Source organism: Microcaecilia unicolor, chromosome 8 (genome assembly GCF_901765095.1).
Source record: "Microcaecilia unicolor chromosome 8, aMicUni1.1, whole genome shotgun sequence".
Classification (NCBI taxonomy): Eukaryota; Metazoa; Chordata; class Amphibia; order Gymnophiona; family Siphonopidae; genus Microcaecilia; species Microcaecilia unicolor.
The window spans coordinates 27,135,038-27,158,462 of NC_044038.1; the positions used below are offsets into that span (position 1 = coordinate 27,135,038).

At 41.1% G+C, this 23,425-nt stretch overlaps 1 protein-coding gene across 2 annotated transcripts in view; it reads right to left on the minus strand.

The window, feature by feature from the left end:
* Positions 1-6,474: 6,474 nt before the first annotated feature.
* Positions 6,475-23,425, minus strand: part of DAGLB (diacylglycerol lipase beta) — a 65,868-nt gene continuing 48,917 nt past the window's right edge. For both annotated transcript variants that reach the window (XM_030211688.1, XM_030211687.1), the window contains 4 exons: positions 22,097-22,165; positions 21,932-22,004; positions 11,182-11,432; positions 6,475-7,884 (listed from right to left, as the gene is read on the minus strand). In XM_030211688.1, the coding sequence (XP_030067548.1) occupies positions 7,683-7,884; positions 11,182-11,432; positions 21,932-22,004; positions 22,097-22,165 (595 nt within the window). In that variant the 3' untranslated portion in view covers positions 6,475-7,682. The remainder of the gene's footprint in view (positions 7,885-11,181; positions 11,433-21,931; positions 22,005-22,096; positions 22,166-23,425) is intronic.

The following is a 23,425-nucleotide window of genomic DNA, read 5'->3' on the forward strand; positions in this document are numbered from 1 at the left end:
TAACGACTGAGTGACAGCTTGCAGCCTAGTGTTCTAATGCTTGAGTATGTTGGATCTAGGAGGGCCTGGCCTAAGACTGTTGGGGTAAGGACTCGGCAGACTCAAGTTTTGGGATGTACCGTATGAGCTATGATTACTTGTCACTACTGCAGAAGGTGGGCCAATAATAGCTTCAGCCATTCCCCTTTTATAGCATAGAAAAGAGGACTGCATCTCTCTACCAAAATTAATCTTCTTCCTTCAAAAGCAAAAGGCTTTTCAAGGAGGATCTGGGAACTGTGGAGGAGTCCAAGTCTTATAGTTCTGCAACACAATTCTTGTAAAATTAAAATAGATGGCATGAAGGGTGAAGCTATAAACTGGGCTGTTACCACTGTTCTTTGGTTTGTAGTCACACCAGCTGTCCTTTCAGAATCGGCAAACAATTTGAAGCTCCCCAGCCAGTTAGGTTTTCAGAATATCCACAATGAATATTCATGCGAGAGATTTGGCAGGAGTGCTCACTCCTCTGAATATTCATAGTGGATATCCTGAAAACCTGACTGGGGTGACTCCAGTCAAGGACCAGGTATGGGAACCACTGCCCTAGGATTTTACTCGTCACAGTGATAGGCAGCCACCTCCATCATGCCCTGTGTATGCTCAAGGAACAGTGAAAGTACTTCCAAAATGGCAAACCAGCATATACTCCTATTATTTCAGGCTGAAACATTGATCAGTGCTAGCACCTGGACAATTTTTAGCCTTTCAACGCAAGAGATTTTGTACTTGCCACATTTCTTTTTAAGTTGACTGGTGCATTCCCATTCGACTTGGGCAACTGCTCTCAAAGTGTTCTCCGAGAAGGTTTTATTGTTGCACCTTTTATTTGCCAAGAAGGATGTGGCGTGCATACATTTTGGGACATCTGTTTGTTTTAAACTAGTGCTCTTTATGACAAGATCTGTTGGCTGGTGTAGTGAATTGTTCACATGGTAGATTAGTTTCCTGTCAAGTCCTACATTTGTTAGGTGAAAGACTCATCAAGTCACAGTAAGTTTTGCTTCCAAGTTCGGGAAGTATTCCACTATAATTCTACATCCAGTTGCTGCTGCACCACATCAAGCCTCTGTCATGGGGCTAGATGCTGGTGCTGGAATCAATACCACACCCTCAAAACCCACAGAGCAAACTCATGTGTTATAAACTCACAAATCTTGAATCTTAAACACAGGAAAAAAAAAAAAAAGCATTCATACATTTAATAATATTTTCAGGATTACTACAGCCCTGAAACAGTCACATCCAATGGTAAAATAGAATCATCACATGCTCATGCACCAATACCATTTCAAACATCATACATCCATAATTTTTAATATGCAGTTAGCTTCATTTATTACTGGAATCAACAGCAGCATCTATAAATGTAGTCGCTGGGCCTCTTGAAGTCCTTACAGGGCTTCTATTCCTCACTGTTTATCTTCCAGCTAATAAGTATGGATTTTTTTTTTTTTTTTAAAGGTACAAAAAAAATGGTTATCAGTGTTTTCACACTACAGCTACAAATGCTGGTCCAACATGTGCATTTGGCACAAAGACTCAGTGCAGGAACAAGAGAAGCTAGGGTAAGAGAGTACTAGGGCACATTGGGGGGGGGGGGGGGGGGGGGGTTGTTGGACATGTTTATTGGGTAAAACCTAACAAGCCCTACTTATAACAAAGTTATGACAAACAGTGCTCAAAGTTGCTGCTTTGTAACACTAAAAAGGAAGTGTTCCCTACAATAAGCAGCATAAAATCTGTTTGTTTGTTTTTTTACTCATTTGGGCTCTTGCCTGGTACTTGTGACCTGGATTGGCCACTGCTGGAAATAGAGGACACTGGACTAATAAACTCAACTGACATTCTCAAACACTGCTCAAGTTTAATAACATATATAGTTGCACAAAACATTCCCACCTGAATATGTCAAATATATTCTATAAAAGTGCATAGTCTGAATACAGTGTGATAGCCACACTACCTACAATGCTTTTCAAAACACATGCCAGGACCAAGGTGGCTGATGCAGCATTGTTGTTGGAAAGTCACACAGCTGATAACAGAGTTGTTATTAATGTGCTTTAATGCAAAAAGAGGTAAAGTACAGAGGTGATTAGTACTTTACCACCATCACCTACCTATGTGAAGTAGCACCTAGCACAAGGGGAGGAAAACCTTTGGGATTAGTGGCCTAGTCCAAGTGGAAGAGCAAATGAGTATTCTTCACAATTTCCTTGCTGAGGAAGAGTGGCATGATATTTAGGGTGAGGGCAGCAGCAGTAGAACCATTTCCAGTCTGCACAGGGCAGGACGCTCTGGTCTAGTAAACCTTTGAAAGCTTCTCTCAAAGCCAGGGGTGGGCAACTGTGATCCTAACAGGCCACAGCGCAGTCAGGTTTTCAAAATTGCCACAATGAATATGCATGAGATTGATGTGCATGTATATATGCACATCAATCTCATGCAAATTCCTGGCAGCAATCTTGAAATGTTATGGCCCTCAAGTGCTCCAGCTCATAGATTTATTCTTTACTCTAGTGCAGTACCACAATTAGACCTAAGCATTAACCTTGGGAAAGGTTCACTATACTGTAGTTACAGGCCTGTTCAGATAGTGCAGCTGTATAATGTATATAAACAGATGCACCATGTCTACAATAAAGCATAGTGGTAAAAGCATTGTGTTATAGGGATGCTTGTGAATATCATGGAAAAGGATAGTAATACAATAAAAGCAGCTCCTGGAGGAAAGACACTGGTAGTGGACCACAGATCTACGATTAAGGAGAACATTTATTTTCAACAGACCAGTGCTAAGTACAAAGCAAAAGCAACAATGGTGTGGCACTGGAAGAAAGTGAATCTCCTGAAGTGGCCCAGAACTGAAATATATGACAACAGCCAAATACTACAGGCCTAGCATAATCGATAACAAAATAGGGGATTAATGCATTTCCCTTGTTTGGCCAGTAGCTGGTGATTTTTTTTTTTTTGTAAAGCTGTTACAGAAGTGACAGTTTTTTCCCTACTTAGCTGTGAGCTAATCTTTAGTCTCTGATAGGGAGCGGAGAGAGAAAGATCTTTTCACTGGGGCCCTGTGAGCAGCTATATTTCCTGAACTGCCCCAGGTACTACAAAAAATGTTTAGTTAGTTTTAGTAGTGATACCTGTTTGATTTGCCTGTTAGTGTTGCTATATTTTCACCATTTTTTTCCTCTTGCCGTTCTATTGCCTGACAATAAACCTTATTAGTTTATTGACTCTGCTGTCCTAGACTGACTAAGAATCCTGGTGGTTTGTGTTTTGGGCTGTGGATACTTTTTGGCAACTGTGGGATTGTGGCCCCAGTGTCCTTAGAAACCACCAGGGAAATAACTTAAGGGTGGAAGACCCAGAGGCAAGTGTACAGCATGGGCACAGGTGGTAGCAGACCTAAGTAGTACCAGGACAGATCCTTAGGTGGCCACAGGGTTAACCCCCCCCCAGGTGGGCTCTAGGTGTATTGTGACATTATCCTTACAAGAAGAAAGCATAAACCACACCAGTAGTGCAAAAGTGGTAGACACCATTAATCTAAATGACATATGGCCGTTAGGAGTTAGCAGACTTCAATTATCCAAATATAGACTGGGCAAATGTAACATCGGGACATGCTAGAGAGGTACAATTCTTGATGAAATCAAGGACAGCTTTATGGTGCAGGAGCCGATGAGACACGGAAAAATTCTAGACTTGGTCCTTAGTGGAGCGCATGATCTGGTGAGGGACGTTATGGTACTGGGGCTGCTTGATAAGTGATCATAATATGATCAGTTTTGATATCAACCTTGAAGTATCTATACACAGGAAGTCAAATACGTTAGCTTTTAACTTTAAAAAAAGGAGACTACGATAAAATGAGAAGAACGGTTAAAAAAAAATTTAGGGGGGCAACTGAGAGGGTAAAAATTGTACAACAGGCATGGACGCTGTTCAAAAATACCATCCTGGAGGCCCAGGCTAAACATATTCCGCAAATTAGAAAAGAAAGATGGAAGTCCAAAAGATAGCCGGCGTTGTTGAAAAGTGAGGTGAAGGAAGCTATTAGGGCTAAAAGAAACGCCTTCAGAAAATGGAAGAAGGAACCGTCTGAAAATAACAAGCAGTAGCATAAGCAGTGTCAAAGCAAATGCAAGGCGCAGATAAAGAAGGCCAAGAGGGATTACGAAAAAAAGATAGCATTAGAGGCAAAAAAAAAAAAAAAAATAGCAAAAATTTTTTTTGGTATATTAAAAGCAGGAAGCCGGCAAAAGAAACGGGTGGGCCACTGGATGACCGAGGGGTAAAAGGGGTGATCAAGGAAGATAAAGACGTAGCGGAGAGATTGAATGAATTCTTTGCTTCGGTCTTCACCAAGGAAGATTTGGGTGGGATACCGGTGTTGGAAATGGTATTTCAAGCGGACGAGTCGGAGAAACGTACTGACTTCACGGTAAACCTGGAGGACGTAATGGGGCAGTTCAGCAAATTGAAGAGTAGCAAATCTCCTGGACCGGATGGTATTCATCCTAGAGTACTGATAGAACTGAAAATGAGCTTGCGGAGCTACTGTTAGTGATATGTAATTTATCCTTAAAATCAAGCGTGGTACTGGAAGATTGGAGGGTGGCTAATGTAACGCCGATTTTTAAAAAAGGTTCCAGGGGCGATCCGGGAAATTATACTCTGACGTTGGTGCCGGGAAAAATGGTAGAGGCTATTATGAAAAACAAAATTACAGAGCACATCCGAGGACATGGATTACTGAGACCAAGTCAGCACGGCTTTTGTGTGGGGAAATCTTGCCTGACCAATTTACTTCAATTCTTTGAAGGAGTAAACAAACGGTTGATATTGTGTATCTGATTTTTCAAAAGGTGTTGGACAAGGTACCTCATGAAAGGCTACAGAGGAAATTGGAGGGTCATGGGATTGGAGGAAATGTCCTATTGTGGATTAAAAACTGGTTGAAGGATAGGAAACAGAGAGTGGTGTTAAATGGGCAGTATTCACAATGGAGAAGGGTAGTTAGTGGGGTTCCTCAGGGGTTTGTGCTAGGACCGCTGCTTTTTAACATATTTATAAATGATTTAGAGATGGGAGTAACTAGCGAGGTAATTAAATTTGCTGATGACACAAAGTTATTCAAAGTCGTTAACTCGCGACAGGACTGTGAAAAATTACAGAAGGACCTTACGAGACTGGGAGGCTAAATGGCAGATGACGTTTAATGTGAGCAAGTGCAAGGTGATGCATGTGGGAAAAAAGAACCCGAATTATAGCTACGTCATGCAAGGTTCCACGTTAGGAGTTACGGACCAAGAAAGGGATCTGGGTGTCGTCATCGATAATACACTGAAACCTTCTGCTCAGTGTGCTGCTGCGGCTAGGAATGTTGGGTATTATTGGAAAACAGGTGTGAGGATGTTATAATGCCGTTGTATCGCTCCATGGTGCGACTGCACCTTAAGTACTGTGTTCAATTGTGGTCGCCGCATCTCAAGAAAGATATAGTAGAATTGGAAAAGGTGCAGCGAAAGGCGACGAAAATGATAGCGGGGATGGGACGACTTCCCTCTGAAGATAGACTAAGGAGGCTAGGGCTTTTCAGCTTGGAGAAGAGACGGCTGAGGGGAGACAGGATAGTGGTATATAAAATATTGAGTGGAGTGGAACAGGGGGATGTGAAGCGTCTGTTCACGTTTTCCAAAAATACTAGGACTAAGGGCATGCGATGAAACTACAGTGTAGTAAATTTAAAACAAATCGGAGAAAAGTTTTCTTCACGCAACACATAATTAAACTCTGGAATTTGTTGCCGGTGAAGGTGGTTAGCTTAGCAGAGTTTAAAAAGGGGTTAGACGGTTTCCTAAAGGATAAGTCCATAAACCACTACTAAATGGACTTGGGAAAAATCCACAATTCCGGGAATAACATGTATAGAATGTTTGTACGTTTGGGAAGCTCGCCAGGTGTCCTTGGCCTGGATTGGCCGCTGTCGTGCACAGGATGCTGGGCTCGATGGACCTTTGGTCTTTTCCCAGTGTGGCATTACTTATGTACTTATGAAGCCTCTTTTTGTAACAGTAAGTCAATGCAGATGAAGACTTCTGAAATCAAGAGTTTGTGCTTTCTTATTTGTAACAGTTTTACAAATTTCTGTACTTGTTCCTTCACAAGTGTATTCTGAACAGTAATTTTTAGACAGTAGCTGTGAAAAATAAAAGTTCTGAAAGCCATTATAAAAGAATGTGTTTGAAGAGTGCAAAAACTTGCAGCCAGAGGACAATTTTGGTAGTGGATAAGAAAACCAATTACTTACAATTTCATTTGTGTTTGTCTCACAATGACTCAAAATATCTTATTCTCCTCTAGGCAGTGTTGAAGCTGTTGGAGGCTAAAACCTACTTTATTAGACCAAATCATAAGATGATCAATTTATGCTGACCTTTATTTCTGCACAATTTAAACTAGCAATAGTCCAAACACGAAGGCCCTGTGCACATGTGTGTATATATATTAGACATGTTGTAAATATATATTTTTCTGTTGTAAAAAAAAATCATTTTCAGATGAATATTGCTTAATGTCAAAACATATAACATTCCATATCTAAATCAAAGCAAACTGGATATTGAACTCTTGTTTTGCTGTTGTGTTTTGTGTGGTTTTTTTTAAAGACAACACTCTCATTGACCAGCCTTCTGGTTCAAGCCCTGGCGTACACAGTCTTGTTTCAGATCCCTCATGCAGCAAGGAAAATAGCTCTTACTGTATGATGATAACCCTGGCCAGGCGAACACTCAACAGAAAGAGTTGCTCATCCTTGTATGTGGTCCAGAGATGGGGCAAACAAAAAACCATTTTTATCCTAGTCCGCCATTTTTGAACCAGAGTGAATTGGAGACGGCGAGACGTGAAGAGCTTGGACTGTCTTTAATTATGGAAATATTCCCCTGAAGCAGCTGTACTGTAGCGAAACAGGGTGACCCTGTCGGGAAGTGAGGAGTACATTATACGCAGGCTGGATTCATAATATAAAGTTGGATAATCCTTCAGCCGAGATAAGTACTCTTTCCAAGCTTTGTAAACTGTGTTATTTATGTCTCCTTTACAAGCGTTTGTAGAGCACATGGTTAAGCCAGTGGTAAAATAGTTTTGTGGAGTTTTTTTGAAGACATACGACTGATATGGTTCCCTCATTATACAAAAGGCTTGTCCTTTGACAAAGAGGTGTTTCCTTAGGATCTGATGTCTTTTTTTGTCATTATTAGTTTTTTGCCTAGGGGATGCCATTGTTGCTTGCAAACACATTGTATATAAGGTAGAAAGGTACGCTTTTGCTTGCAAACAAAAACCCCCAATGCATAATAATAACGAATGTTCATAACATGTAACAGCATCTTTCCCATCAGCCAACCACTGGGAACCACTGATTCAATCACAATTTTAACTCTCTGGTGTTTGCGCCAGCTCTCTCCAGTTGCCTACGAAAGAGCAAATGCTCTCATGCATCTTTTAAGTAACTATAAACATCAGCCCCAAAATGGAGGCCTATAGTTTTAAGCATTTCTTACAAAAGACCCTAAAGTATCCCCACTCTCCTGAATGCATGACAGTCCGCAGAAAACATATTCCAGCTACTGATTATTCATAGCTGAAGAAGGGCTTTGTGGTGTTTGACATGAAATACATTGTTCTTTGTCCTGAAACAAGCTCCTTAAAGCTTTCAACACCACATCTGGCATGTGATCAGTTATCATCTTAGGACTGATAAATATGCTGCTGAACATGGTTTCCTTGGACCATTTGGCACTGTATTCGACATCAGAAAAACAGAATCTGCAAGGAAGAAAAAACAAATAAACAGGTTATGAATTCTTGCAGAGTTTTTAAAAACAGGACAAATGTGTTTTTAATCTTAAAGATCTCATACATCTCCCTTTTCAACAAGGAACAATGGTTTAGCTAATAGGTAAGGTTCAACCAGTCACTTTATTTGCCTTTGGCAAGATTAATATTCTCACATTTGGCACAAAGGAAAAAAGGGGGCTGACCCGATAGATCAGTAGCAAATACTGCACTCTTCCAGAAAGCCCTCTGGTTCATTTCCTGAATCAGGTCTTCTGCACCCCTGGAAAGCTGGAACTGGGAATGCTACTGAACCAGAGAGGGAATCATGGTCAACAAGATCAACACCAGGTGCTTGGATTTAGAGAGCATATGATCCAGAAGGCGCTCTGGTGCCTAACTCCTGGTCTCAGAACTGTTGATGCAATAACCTGTGTAGGAGCACTGGGAAAGTCAAAATTGGGGGGGGGGGGGGGGGGGGGGGGGGTGATGGTGCCAGAATACCAGTGTGGCTTCCAGTTGAGCGGGGAGGAGGAAAAAGAAGGAATCACCAAAAAAGACAGGGATATGATCCTAAGATCACTACTACTACTACTTAACATTTCTTAAGCGCTTCTAGGGTTACGCAGCGCTGTACAATTAAACATAGAAGGACAGTCCCTGCTCAAAGAGCTTACAATCTAAAGGACAAGTGAACAGTCAGTCCGATAGGAGCAGTCAAATTGGGGCAGATCAATTTGCAAAGCTTACAATTTGTAGGAAACATGCAAGTTGCAGTGATTAAAATGTACAGCAGCTCACCCTCTTAAGTACAAGCACTCAAGTGGAATGTACCAATTTTACAAGGTTCACTTAAGGTACCCAAGGGCCCTTTTACTACTGTAGCTTAAAATGGCATGTCACAGGATGGGCTCAAACATCCTGCAGTAACTGCCAAATTCGCCTGCACTAATCTGGGTGCTAAAAAATAATCTTAAACCTTTTTTGGGAAGGGAGCATGTCGGGGGGAGGGCAGAGTGGGCACTCCTGTGCGAAACAACACATCCACATTGACATGTGCTAACTGATTAGTGTAGGATTACCATGTGAACCCTCATCGTCATCCATTTTGTAGGTGATAGGGGCGCATCCTCACGCAGTAATATATATATATATATATTTTTTTAATTGGCTGCTTGCTAATGGTAACAGTGCATGGCCATTAATGCTAAAAATAGAAAATTAGTCATTTGACAGCTGTGGTAACAGTGGCCTTAGTGTATGGGGGGGAAAAAAAAACACTTAAGGATGCGCTAAGGCCACTTTTTACTGCAGCTTATTAAAAGGACTCCCTAATGCCCTTGGCACCAGGTCTGATGTGGACAGAGCAAGTGCCAACTGAACCAGCTCAGAAATGAAATTCAATGGGCTCCTTTTACAAAGTGGTGCTACTGGTGGTTGGGAGGCGGGGATTTTTTTTTATTTTATTTTTTGTTACATAGTGCTAGGCAGACTTATACGGTCTGTGCCCTGAAGAGCATAGGTACAAATCAAAGTAGGGTATACACAAAACGTAGCACACATGAGTTGTCTTGTTGGGCAGACTGGATGGACCGTGCAGGTCTTTTTCTGCCGTCATCTACTATGTTACTATGATCAGCGTGCACTGAATGTAAAGAAGCCCATGGGAATTGAATGGGCTTCTCACATTCCGTGTGACGCTAATCGGTAGCGCTGCTTTGTAAAAGGAGCCCTATATCATTCATTCTCACTCATTCTCTCTCTCTCTCTGTATAGATAGAGATATATATGGGGCTGGAATGATATAGGGGCCCTTTTACAGTGGGCAGTAATATATACATAAATGATTTGTTCCATAGCAGAGGTCAGTTTTGCCTACATTTTGTCCTTACCAGCACTCTGCTCTATATGGTTACAATAACATCTCACCAAATGCAGTTTGAAACAATCTACAAAAGCTCCACTGGGCATATTTAATATTACTGCCTATTTGGAAAAATAAAAGAACAAGAGCCAGAATTAAGATGCAATCTGTTTAGTGTGCTGCAACTTTCTTTTATTTTTCACACCTTATATTTCTAATGTAACTTTTTAATTCTTTTTTTCTAATTGATATAAACCCCCATGACGGTGCAGCCATTGGAAGAATAAATCAATAAGCTTGAAACTTAAAAATAAATGAAGGAAAAAAATGATGTTCCCTTCAAGCAACCCACGAAGATCAGTGGGTCTAAAATGCTTGTGTTGTTGGACAATTGGTAAACAAACACTTGTTTTTCAAGAGGAGAATGAATAAGTATCTACCAAATACAGATGTCAACGTCATTAAATGTTGGTAGACATGGTCCCCATGGGCATATAGGAGGTAGTTCTCTAAAGTAATTTCTGTGTGTATGAGTAAAATGGCCTCTTATCAAATTCTGACTGGCATAAAAGTACATGAGATAATGCGACACTGAGCTCTCTGACAGGAGACATGTACAGGGGCAGAATTTAGAGTTCAAACGAGTATACTAATTTTCATGTATACTTAATTATAAACAGGGCCATTTCCTTCGCATCCCTCCAGACCGGCCCAGGATTGGAATGATGGGTTGTGCACGCCTTCCAGCAGGTGGAGACTGAGAAAATACTGGGCCGGTCCGGAGGGATTAAAGGAAAGCAAATTAGCAGGTAAGGTCTAATTTCTCCTTTTACCTGCAACGTAGGAGCAATTTCTCCCACTAACTCTAGTATTTTATAAAAATATATAGGTGCCTATTTTTTTGTTTTTAATAAAATTGACTTAACACAGAAGACGCCTAATGGTTAGTGCAGTGACCTGAGAACCAGGGGAACTGGGCTCAAGTCCCATTGCAACTCCTTGTGACTCTAGGCGAAGTCACTTAACCTTCCACTGCCCCAAGTACAAAATAAGTACCTGAACATAATAGGTAAACTGCTTTGATGTAACCACAGAAAGATGGTATATCAAATCCCATTCCCCCATATAGTGCTTTTGGCACTGTATATTCTTCCACAGATAAAATGGGGACTTGTAACTCTTTGTTGAGCTTTTAAGGAAGGATACTGATCAAATAGTCCCCTGCAACAGCTCTCATAAGCACTTTGCTGGTTTGTTGTTGTTGTGTATTTCCCTACAAGCCTGCCCTACAGCACAGCACTACATTCTCTTTTACAAGTATTTCTCAAGTCAGCTATATTAAAAGTGCTGCTACACATCCACTATGCATTCACTGACCTTTATCATACGACAGATTAAAAACTGGGCTTTAGTCAGTCACTTACCTTCCTGTTCGGCTCTTTTCTACAATATGGATGATCCTCCCAGGAAGGTACAGAAGAGGATATTGAGAAGGTGAATTTAGCGGAGACCCTTCAAAGAGAGTATTGTAAGAAGGTGATTGACGAGTCAAACTTTCTTCAGCTAGAAGAGGTTGGGATAGAGCAGCCTGGCTCTGTCTATCCAGCTCTGTTGGGAAGTCATCAGGATTACCTCCAAACATCTCATACCAGCAACCCTGCAGCAGGATCCGATACTGTCCACAAAGCAAGGAAAGAAAAGCTTCACTTTAGAGCTGTATAAAGTGGTATATGTACACTTCAGTTTTTCACAGTAAAGAATACAATAGCGTATGTTATGCTACGTTCATACCCCATCTTATCTATCTCAAACAACTGTCCAAAGCAGCTTACAACAAATCAATAAAATGCAGTTTTTGAAAAGTACAAAATTCAATACATGAAAAGATGTCGCTTTCGGCACCTAACTATTGTACCTCTACCCAAGAAATCTAGACTGTCCCAATTTTGATTGTCTGCACTCTTTGTCCTTTAGATTGTAAGCTCCTTTGAGCAGGGACTGTCCTTATTTGTTTTTGTACAGCGCTGCGTAACCCTGGTAGCGCTCTAGAAATGTTAAATAGTAGTAGTAGTTAATGCAAAGCAAGATTCCTACATTTCTAAATCCAGAAACCCTGGTCCTAGCCTATTAACACAAAATTCACAGCCGTGTTCTGTCCGTACCTTAAATATTCTGAATGTATCAAAAATAAAGACATATTGTAAATATTCTAAAATTATCAAAAATACCCCAATAAAAAATAATGTAGCAGAAAATAGTTATTAAAAAATTAGAGGGCCATCATAAAATAGTGAGCTATAGATGAGCTTATATTTAAGACAAATTAACAGCTCTAATCATAGGTCCAAGAACCAAATAATTCCCATCTGAAAATATCCATGTGCAAGTGTCATTACCTTCAAATAATAAATGCACTTGCAGTTCAATGTAAATGTCAGCACCACACTCTCTCCAGTCCCGATATGATCGTGTTTCGAGCAAAAAAAGCTCTACCTCAGGGAAATCAGCTTTCAGTCACCAGGTAAAAACTGTACAACCAAGTGGGACTGAATCATGAACTTGAACGGATGTCATTGTTGTGAACGTAACTTGGAATTTGTTTTGTTTTCTTTGAACTGTAAGGGCATCATCGTTTCAGGATCGAGATTTCATTGGTCTATTTCAGGGCTTCTCAACCCAGTCCTCTGGGCACACCAAGTCCCATCAGGTTTTCAGGATATCCATATGCATGACAAATAGATCTGCATGCCAATCATGTATATTCATTGTGGATATCCAAAAAACCCAATGGATCTTGGTATGCCCAGAGTCCTGGACTATTTGAACTTGATTGACTGTGTGGGTAGTATTTATCCCTTGGGTACTTAAATTCTTGATAATGCTTCACCAGAAATTGTGCAAGTCTTTATTAAGAATTTATCCCAATCTAACTAGCTTCTCAGTTTTACAATCTGCTTTTTTAACTACCCATGATACTCGTAACCTCACTTTACAAGGACCATGGTCTACTGAACTTAATATTTCTATTATTGATAAACAATGGTCCTTATTTTGGATGAAATCCAATAGACCAGTAGTCTCAGCTTTTCTGAGTTCAATGTGGCTTACAATAAACAGTATAGGATACATACCAAAGAATAATGCATAAGAAAGTAATTTGTTGTAAGAATCCAATTTTACAACATACCGGGATAGCTATGGATGTTTAACATTTAGAAAATCTATTATGAATGAGAAATTGTACATGAAGCAAAGAGAAGGTTAATGGTAAATAGAGTAATAACCAATTCAGGTAATAATTATTTGTTTGAGATATGGTTGTTCGTTGGTCCTGCAAGTCTGCAATTGGAACATTTATGCTCTTTACTTGTCCTAATCTGCAATCTTTTAAAAAACTTAGAGCCTCTTTTACAAAGTCACGCTGCCGACTCCCGGTGCGGCAAATGACAATTCCTATGGGCTTCCTCTCATATGCCACTAGTGCAGCTTTGCAAAAGAGGCCCTTAGTATGATTTTTAATTTGTCTTTTCCACTGACCTACAGAACTGTGATCTTTAGATCGATTGCCTGTCAAGAGCATATTCACCCTAAACATTGTAAATTATTTAATGCCATGCTATCACTGGCTTTGAAAAACCAAATGGAAAGATAATACAAAAGTTTAACATACTCTTTTGGTAGAACTCCTTATGTTTATTTTACAAATATGAAGCTCGCTTAGCTGAGAAGACAAATAACTAATTATTATTATTATTATTATTTATTGCATTTGTATCCCACATTTTCCCACCTATTTGCAGGCTCAATGTGGCTTACATAGTTTTGTTATGACATTATCATTCCAGGATATCAGATACAATTAGTAATGTGCAGAGATTGAGTAAGGGAAGAAAGAATGAAGGAAGTGATTAGGCGGGTGAGTATAGAAGGTGGACTTTCATGGCTGGGTGGGTTGGTAAAGTGGATTAGTGAAGCTATTGGTTCTCTTTGTAGGCCTGGTTGAAGAAATGTGTCTTCAGAGATTTGCAAAAGTTATTTATTTCGACAACTGATTTCAGGTCTGTAGGTAATGCATTCCATACCTGCGTGCTCGTGTAAGAGAAGGTGGTGGCATGCATCAGCTTTTATTTTAGTCCTTTACAGCTGGGGAAGTGCAAATTGAGAAATTTGCGGGATGTTCTTGTGGCGTTTCTGGGAGGCAGGTCCACGAGGTTTAGCATGTAGATAGGGGCGTCTGCATGAATGATTTTGTGTACAATTGTGCAGATCTTGAACGCAATGCGTTCCTTAAGTGGGAGCCAGTGAAGTTTCTCTCTTAGGGGTTTTGCACTTTCATATTTAGTTTTTCCAAATATGAGTCTGGCGGCGGTATTCTGGGCTGTTTGGAGTTTTTTTGATAGTCTGTTCTTTGCAGCCAGCATACAGTGCGTTGCAGTAGTCCAGATGGCTTATTACCATTGACTGTACCAGGGTACGGAAGATGTATCTCGGGAAGAAAGGTTTTACTCTTTTGAGTTTCCACATGGCGTGGAACATCTTTTTCATCGTGTTCTTCATGTGGTTATCGAGAGTGAGGTTTCGATCAATAGTAACCCCAAGAATTTTCAAGTTTTGTGAGACAGGAAGAGAACAGTATGGTGTGATTATGGTGGAGAAGTTTTTTGTGTTATGTTGAGAGGGGAGTACAAGACATTGTGTTTTTTCTGCGTTAAGTTTTAGTTGGAATGCATCCGCCCAGGTGTGCATGATTTGGAGGCTTTGGTTGATCTCGTTGGTGATTTCATTTAAATCATGTTTGAACGGGATGTAAATTGTGACATCGTCTGCATATATGTAGGGATTGAGGTTTTGATTAGCTAGAAATTTGGCTAAAGGTATCATCATTAGGTTGAATAAGGTTGGTGAGAGGGGGGGATCCTAATTAATTTTTGCAAACATGAAAACCTCTCAAAAATGTTTGCTCCACAGAGTCTCACTAGTTGACCAAATCATTCTATTGTTGATTGTATCCTCCTTGATGACATTGTTGTAGTCATTATTCTTGATTTTATTTTTATTTTATACTTTTGTTATGTATTTGTTTTTGCTCTGTATTTGTGACCTGATGTTACTGAACTATGTTGTACTTTTTTTTGTAAAATATTCAATAAAGATGACTTGACCATATTATGTATTTGTCTAATAGAACTAATAGCTTGACAACACTTTCCACTCTACTGAAACTAGCATGTGGGTTTAGTGCTTGTGTACAAAACTACATAGTATTCTAACAAGAGGCAGGTATATCCAGTAATGATGAGATCTTCAGAATCTAACTCAGCTAATGCTACAGGACTGCACAAGTTGCTAGAGTTTAATGAATGCCCCAGGATTAACAGTTCCATTCGTCAATGACTTTGGGATCTTAATTGCATAACCAATGATGAAATTTGGTTTTACCTGCTAATCTTTTTCTTTCATTTTGCTAGACAAGACCGGTTAATAAACTGTGCTCCCTAACCAGCAGATGGAGGCAGAGAACACTGACTTTCAGCAGTGTTATTATCTGTATAAAGATTGGTGCCGATCTGGAAATCTCCGGTATACTTTTGCCAAAGTCAAGACTCAAACCACCAACCATACCTGAACAATCTTACAAACAAACCCATCACACAAGAGGGATGTAGTCTCCAACCTTTGCTAGCATAGCCATGAGACTAGAACCTGCTCCCTGAATACAAAGACACAGTATTTGAAATCTGTGTCCCCTACTCCCTCTTTTCGTTCTATTCCTTTTCTCTCTGTGTGAATGTCTCTTTACTATCTTAAATGGAGTTCCTTTCTGTTTTTAATGTTGTAATTTGTACACCACTTTGACCTTTTTTTTTTTTTAAGCTAAGGCGGTATATCAAGACTACAATAAAAAACATAACCTAAATAGACTTCCTGAGCAGGTTCCCGACTGGTCTAGCAGGATTCAAGGAAATGAAATTAGCAGGTGACCAAATTTTACCTTCCTTATTAATCTACTAAACTAGTCCAGACAAGTGGGACTTACCTAAGATTTAATGATCAGGGTGGGAGGAAGACAAGGGCCTCCTAAGGACAGCCCTTTCCAAATGGTGCCTGGTATCTAACCTGTAATGTGTAATACAAGAATGCATCCTCTGGGGTGACTACTATAGCCTCTGCCTAGGATGTTGTCTGAGCCCTTGTGGAATATACTTGAATACCACACAGAATCTGGGTGGGTCAAAAGATACACCATTCCAATAGCCTCTTTATTCCACTGGGAGAGAGGCCATTTCCCCTTTTCACAGACCACAGTGTAGGACAAGACCACAGTGTAGGACAAAGAGATGATTATACCTTATAAAAGGAATCTGTCAAATTCAAGTACTGAAGTAACATCCAAAGAATGCAGTACCTTGTGGCTGTCCTGATCCTCCCTAGAGAAGGTCAAAAGACAGACTGATTAAGATGGAAAAATGAGAACATCTAGGCAAAAAAAAAAAAAAAGAGAGAGAGTCTGCTGGAAAGGATCCCTACAAAAGATGGCCTGCAACTCTGACATAAGCCAGGCTGAGCAGATAGCAGTCAACACTATTTTCAACAAGAAATTCTTAACAATAATGTACTTCAAAGGTTTTAAGGGTGGTCCCGCCAATGAATTCAAGACCAAGATAAGACCCCATTATGGCACCATTGCCTAACATATATCCGTTTCACACCCCACAAAAAAAAGCGCAACCTCCATATGAACCACAAAGCATTAACACCTTCCACCCATCTTGGTGAAAGAACAGAGCAGTTATCTGTACCCTTAAGGCTCAGACCAGTCATCCTCATTGCAGAAAGGCTAGAACCAAGTAAACACCTGCTCTTTGCACATAGGAGCCCTGGCCTTCATACCAGACCTCAAAATCATACAAGACCCTTATACAGGCCAGAGGTGGAAGCCCTGTGTATGCCTTCAGGAGCATGGCCACCACCAAAGAAGAATAATCTTTGTGCATTAAGAGCTGCCTTTCATGGGCCAGGAATACCAGTCCTCTATGAGGAAAATTATCTTGTTCGAGCAGTCCTGGTCTCTAAATACTAATTAGCAATCTGATCGGATCAGCACATCACAGTCACAGAAGCCAATCTGTAGCCACCAGTATAACCAGGAAAGGATAGCTTGCTATTCTGTACACTACATGGTTGATTAGTGGACAAGTGGGAAACACATATAGTAGACTCTCAAGGCCATGGCTGTATCAGCACACTTGGCTTCCTTCTGCTATTGAAAAACTGGGTGACCTTGGTGTTCCTGAGTGATGCCATCAAGTCAAATACTGGCGATCCCTTGCAATCCACCAGCATCTGGAATGCCCAGGGGCCCAGCTGAGATCCAACATGCTCCAACTGAAGAAATCTGTCCATTTGTTTTCTACTCCTGCAATGTATACCACCAAAATGGTCACAAAATGGCTCTCCACCCACTAACAGAAGAGGTAATCTACAAAGCTACTGCTGTATTTTTCATACCCCCTTGCCAGTTGATGTAGGCCACTGTTGTCATGTTGTCAGTAGTTCGGCTTCTGTTGGTTAACACCAACAGAGGAATAATTTGTACAATGTTAGGTGCACGGCTGTGACTGCCAGTCTCTTGATGGGCCAGGCAGCATCCTTGTGGGACCAAAATTCCTGTGCTATTTGATCCTGACAGTGAGCCCCCCCCCAACCTGAAAGACTAATATTGGTCGTGATGACTATTCAATGGGGAGGCTATAGGTCCATGCCACCAAGACAAGGAATAAGGAAAGGTGAATGCCTATTTTGTGAGGGGGGTGGGGGGGGGGGGGAGACCCATCTGGTTAGGGAAGCCCACTGGAGGGGCCTTGTGTGCACATTTGCCCAAGGAACCAAGTCCAGAGTTACCACCATGGATCCTAGGAGCTGAAGAGAATCCCAGGATCTCAGAGCCGCTTGGGCACAAAAAGCCTGGAATTGAGCAAATTGTTCATTCTATCCTTGGTCAGGGAGACCTTGCAGATATTGGTACTGAACTGAGCCCCTAGGTACTCTAGAGACTGGGAGGGCAAAATACTGCTTTTCATATAATTCATTACCCAAACTGAGGTTCTCTAACACCTGAGTCCCATTGTAGTGGATGCTTTGGCTTCCTCCTCCGAGTCCACCCAGATCAACCAATCATCCAAGAATGGATGCACACTTATACTTTCCAGCACAAGAAGGCCAAAACAACCATCAAGACCTTTAAGATGGTTTCCAGAGCTGTGGCCAAATTGACGGACAGGGCTCTGACAATGCTTGCTAAGAATATAGACACAAAAAACTTCCGATGCTATTCCCAAATTAGGATGAAAAGGTAGGCCTTGAACAGGCCAAATGAGGAAAGAAATTCACCCTCCCTAACCACCACAATCACCAACTATCAGGTCTCCATATAGAATAGCAGAGTTGACTCCCTTGAGGTCCAATGTGGCTCTGGTACAAACCTCCTTTCTTGGGAATCACAAAATGAATGGAATAGGGACTCAAACTGTGTTCTTCCAGTGGAACTGGGATTATTGCCCCTAACTGAAGCAAGTGTTGTAGAGTTTCAACCACTGCCTTTGTTTTGAGGTCTTAATTCACATGGGGAACCTAAAGAAGCACCAGAAAGATGTTCTATGAATTCCAAAGCGTACCCTTGCTGGATCATTACAAGAACCAAGCAAATCAATGCAATATAGGCCCACTCTGAATAAAACAGGTGAAGGCTGCTACTACTACTAATCATTTCTATAGTGCTACTAGAAGTATGCAGCGCTGTACACTTGAACATGAAAAGACAGTGCCTTTTCAACAGAGCTTACAATCTAATCAGGACAATTAAGGGATAAGGGAATTACTTAAGGTGGGAATGATAAAACAGACATAGGTACTGAGCATGTGAATAGAAGTTAGAAGTTAAAAGCAGCCTCAAAAGGTTGGCTTTTAGCCTAGATTTGAAGGCGACCAGAGATGAAATGAAGCTTGACATACTAGCTAAAGAAGTTTATTCCGGGCATATGGTACAGCAAGATAAAAGGTACAGAGTTGGCAGTGGAGGAGAAGGGTACAGATAAGAGAGATTCACCTAATGAACAGCGTTCACAGGGAGGAGTGTAGGGAGAGAGTAGAGAGGTACCGAGGAGCTGCATAGTGAATGCACTTGTAAGTCAATAAGAGGAGTTTGAACTGTATGCGGAAACACATAGGAAGTCAATGAAGTGACATAAGGAGAGGGCTAATATGAGCATAGCAACACTGGTGGAATATAAGTAGTGCAGCAGAATTTTGAACAGACCGAAGGGGGGAGGTATGGCTTAGTGGGAAAGGAAAGGCTGGTTTTTGGTGATATTATAGAGAAAGAAACAACCTCCCCACCTGCTGAAATGTTGACTGGGCCCACCAACACTCATTGCATACTCTTGCTTTCTATGGACGAGGGCCTGCATCCATTCTCAGCCTCATAAAAAGGGCTGGTTCTTCTTGAACCAGCCCATCATATATTTAGAAAAGACACCCATCTATTCAAGTAAGAAATGACTACATTAGAGATAAGATATTCTGGAAAACCTTCTCACGAATGTAAGAGCAAGGTCCTTGGAAGTCTTGCTTCACTCAAGTCCTTGATTAACTTCAAAGTCTCCCCATACAGATGTTCACAGGAAAATGATAGAACTAGAGGACATGATTTGAAATTGAATGAAATAATGTTAGGAAGTATTTTTTCACTGAGAGGATGGTGGATACCTGGAATGCCATCCCACAGGAGGTGGTGGAGATGAAAACCATAACTGAATTTTTAAAATGTGTGGGATAAACACAAACGAATCCTGTTTAGAAGGAATCGATCCAAAGAAGCTTAGCGGAGACTAGGTGGCAATACTGGTAATTTTTATTTATTTACATTTTCCTCACACCTTTGGGAAGCAAAGCCAGTACTGGGTGGACTTCTAGTCTGTGCCTTCATCATGGCTGGATAGATGTGGATGGGCTGGAGTGGAGCTTTCAGGGGATATGACGACAACTTCAGAAGTTTACATCAGAAAACATAGTAACATAGTAGATGACGGCAGAAAAAGACCTGCATGGTCCATCCAGTCTGCCCAACAAGATAAACTCATATGTGTATACCTTACCTTGATTTGTACCTGCCTTTTTCAGGGCACAGACCGTACAAGTCTGCCCAGCAGTATTTCCCGCCTCCCAACCACCAGTCCCGCTTCCCATCACCGGCTGTGGCACAGACCGTATAAGTCTGCCCTCCACTATCCTCGCCTCCCAACCTCTCTTCCCCCACCTGCTCCGCCACCCAATTTTGGCTAAGCTTCTGAGGATCCATTCCTACTACACAGGATTCCTTTATGCACATCCCACGCATGTTTGAATTCCGTTACCGGAACAAGGACAGTCCTGGGCAAAATTCTAAGGTCTATGCCCTGAAAATGGAATCGATAAATCAAGATCAGGAATACATATGGAGTATCACATCATACCTTATGTAATGAGTTTATCTTCTCAGGCAGACTGGATGGACTATATAGGTCTTTTATCTGCCATCATCTACTATTTTACCCTACAAGGAAGCTTCCTGAGCTGCGCTTGGAGGCTGAATCAACTAATTTCGGAGCCACAATTACTCCTGAGACACAGTCTGACAGCCAGTTTAGTCCTACTTCCCTTCTTCTGTTACCAGCTATTACCCATCTTTCTATTAAAGAATGGAGTTCTGTTTCCTCCCTCCCTGTACTAGTCTTCCCCTTTTCCTATTTCCTATCTCTTGCATATTTTAGCACTGTAAGCCATGCAGATATCTTTTTTGATGTGCGTGATAACAGTCTCTAATAAACCAACACTACTAGAGCGGAAGCCTTGATCCTGATGAGGCCATCCAATAAAAAGGCCACCCTGGACTCCAGACATGCTATCTCAGGAGATTCTAGCATACGAGGAATACTCAGGCTATGCATCCCTTCAGATTTATGCATGTACTCCCAGCACCAAAGATGCAAACACTAGCTTCAAGAGTACCTTGACCTTTCTAGCTTGTAAATCCTTCAAGACTAAGTCATTCTCCACTGGGATAGTGGTCTTTCTGGTCACTGCTGTCACCAGAGCATCAATTTTGAAAACACAGAACAGTTGATTTAAATCTTCCCCTGGCAGCGATATTCCCCATAAACATGCTATCATTCCACACCACTTCTGTTGCCTCCCATTGCGCAAGGACCATTGTTTAAAGAACCTTGTGGAGGGGGAAAAAAAAAAAAAAAAAAAAGACTTGCCAAGCTTTCACAAACCCTCCAAAATTGAGTTGCTATCTGCCTCTTCCTTGATCGGGGCCTCAGTCATTAACAGAGAGGAGACAGTCTGAGAAAAGTAAATCATGGCCAACTCATCATTCTCTGATAAGATCTCTCCCTCCTCTTGAGAAAGGGTCTAGGGGTGGAGGAATAGCCCTCCTCCTCCCCAAACCACCAGTCACCCTCCAGAACAAAAGTGGGAATGGGAACCCCTAACCTCCTCATGCACGGGTATTGACATTCTGGGGTATTTACCTGTATATAATATGTAAGCCGCATTGAGCCTGCCATGAGTGGGAAAGCGCGGGGTACAAATGTAACAAAAAAAAAATAAAATAAAAAAATAAATAAAAAATGTACGACCCCTCATCTCCTTGGAGCAAGATCTGTGTGTTCCCCCTTTACCCCTGTTCACAAGATCTTTGTTCCACTGGCTGCTAAAGTACTTACATGGGAGGCCAGTTCTTTCTGCACACAGCCCATGATCTTTGCATCTCGGGAATCTATTCCCTGCTGAGATGCACTGCACAGAGATACGTGGCCGGCAGCCAAGATGGCCATGGTTTCTGCTGGTAGGAAAGTCACAGGGGCCCTCAGCTCTGTCAACACCTGAATGCCCATCTCAATCACAGTTGGAGCAGAAAGAACTGGCCATGCTACTAATACGGTGAGAGAACAGTGTAGGGGACAAATCCTATGTCCACACTGTGTGTAATATTAAACCAAATAATGTTAGAAATAAACACATGAACACAGTAAAGCCATCAGTTAATCAACTATGTTCACCACTTTGTGGAAACTTTTTTTTTTTTTTTTTTTTTAAGTATTTTGCCTTACAGGAAATAGATTTTCTTACTTTAGGTTTATTGCAGTTGACAACCATCCTTAATATTCTGTTCTTTAAGTCTTCCATGTTAGGCATGCTCAGCCTGTTAAGTAGACAAATCAAGGTAAAGAAAGTTTTAGTTTCCCACTGCAAAATATTGTCTAAAACTTATAATTCAAACCTCTTTATCCTTACCTTGAAATAAAATCCTTTCCAACAACGACAGTTACTATAAAGTCCTTGGAGTAATCAGCAAGGGGCTTGCTATGAAGCAAAATAACATTTTAGGATTTATTATTTATTAGGATCTAACTCGCACCTTTTTCAGTAGTAGTAGCTTTCCATATGAAATATATGTTTCTCCATCAAGGTAAAAATAGTTACTATTCCAAAACTATATCAAACCCAGTCTGGCCATGTGGCAATATGATGTCAGGAAGAGGCCCCAAGGTGGATTCAGCCAGGGATGTTAAAGGCAGCCTTTATCACCCCTCATGAAGCATAGACCTAAAGGAGTTCCAGTCATTTCCACAACAGTGTCACCCAGCAGCTGGACTGGAAGAATTTAGAAGCAGCTCTATAGTGTGTGGCCCACAGACAAGATATATCACAGCAAAGACTGGGTTGACTTGGGAGCAGGATCTCAGCCCTGGTTGTGACTGAGCTAGTTGCCCAAAAGCAGGAGGGGGAGCTGCTAGCAAAAGAGTAAATTAAACAAACCCAAGTCAATTTCCATTCCAGCAAAACTAATAACTTAGGATTTTTGTATTATAAAGAAGTCTTGCTACACCCTTGGTGAGAGCCATTACCTAAGAGGTGAGAACAGAGAGGGTGGATATGATAGAATTGCAGTGTACTAGAAACTGGGTGCTTTAAAGAGTAAAATGAAAAATAAAGTCACACCTGGAATGCTTTAAATATGAAAATGTTGCATAGTAAGTCTGGGTGTGCTGCTCCAAAACAAATGGAGAAATTATGTCTTACCCAATAATCTTCTTTCCTTTAGTCCTACCAAACCAGACCAGAACATGTAGGTTACGTCTGTGAACCAGCAGACAAAGTGTGACGCCCTTAAAGGCACCAAGCAGCCTTAGAATTCTCAGTATTTTGAATGACCATGCAATGGAGCATATTTATTACCAAACATTGTATTTATGTAACAATTTTTCCCAACAAGGCATTGTTGTACTCTACTGACACACAGATCTCCAACTGGGTCAGAAGCTGACTCAAGATCAAACACTTCTGGACAAATGGTGTATCCAAGAAGTCCTTCTTATGTAATACTGTCCCACAGTTCTCCAACTGCATTAAGAGGTGCCTCAATGTTTAATGAGGTCAGTTAGAGGAAGAGAAAAACAGAAATCACCTTGAACTAAGAAGTGATAATAAAACAGTAAGACAATTCAGAAAGGATGCATGCTGATTAATATTCACCAAAGGAGAATTTTGACACTGGTCTGGTAGGACTAATGAAAGGAAATTAATCAGGTGAGAATTTCTCCTTCCTTAGCACCCATACCA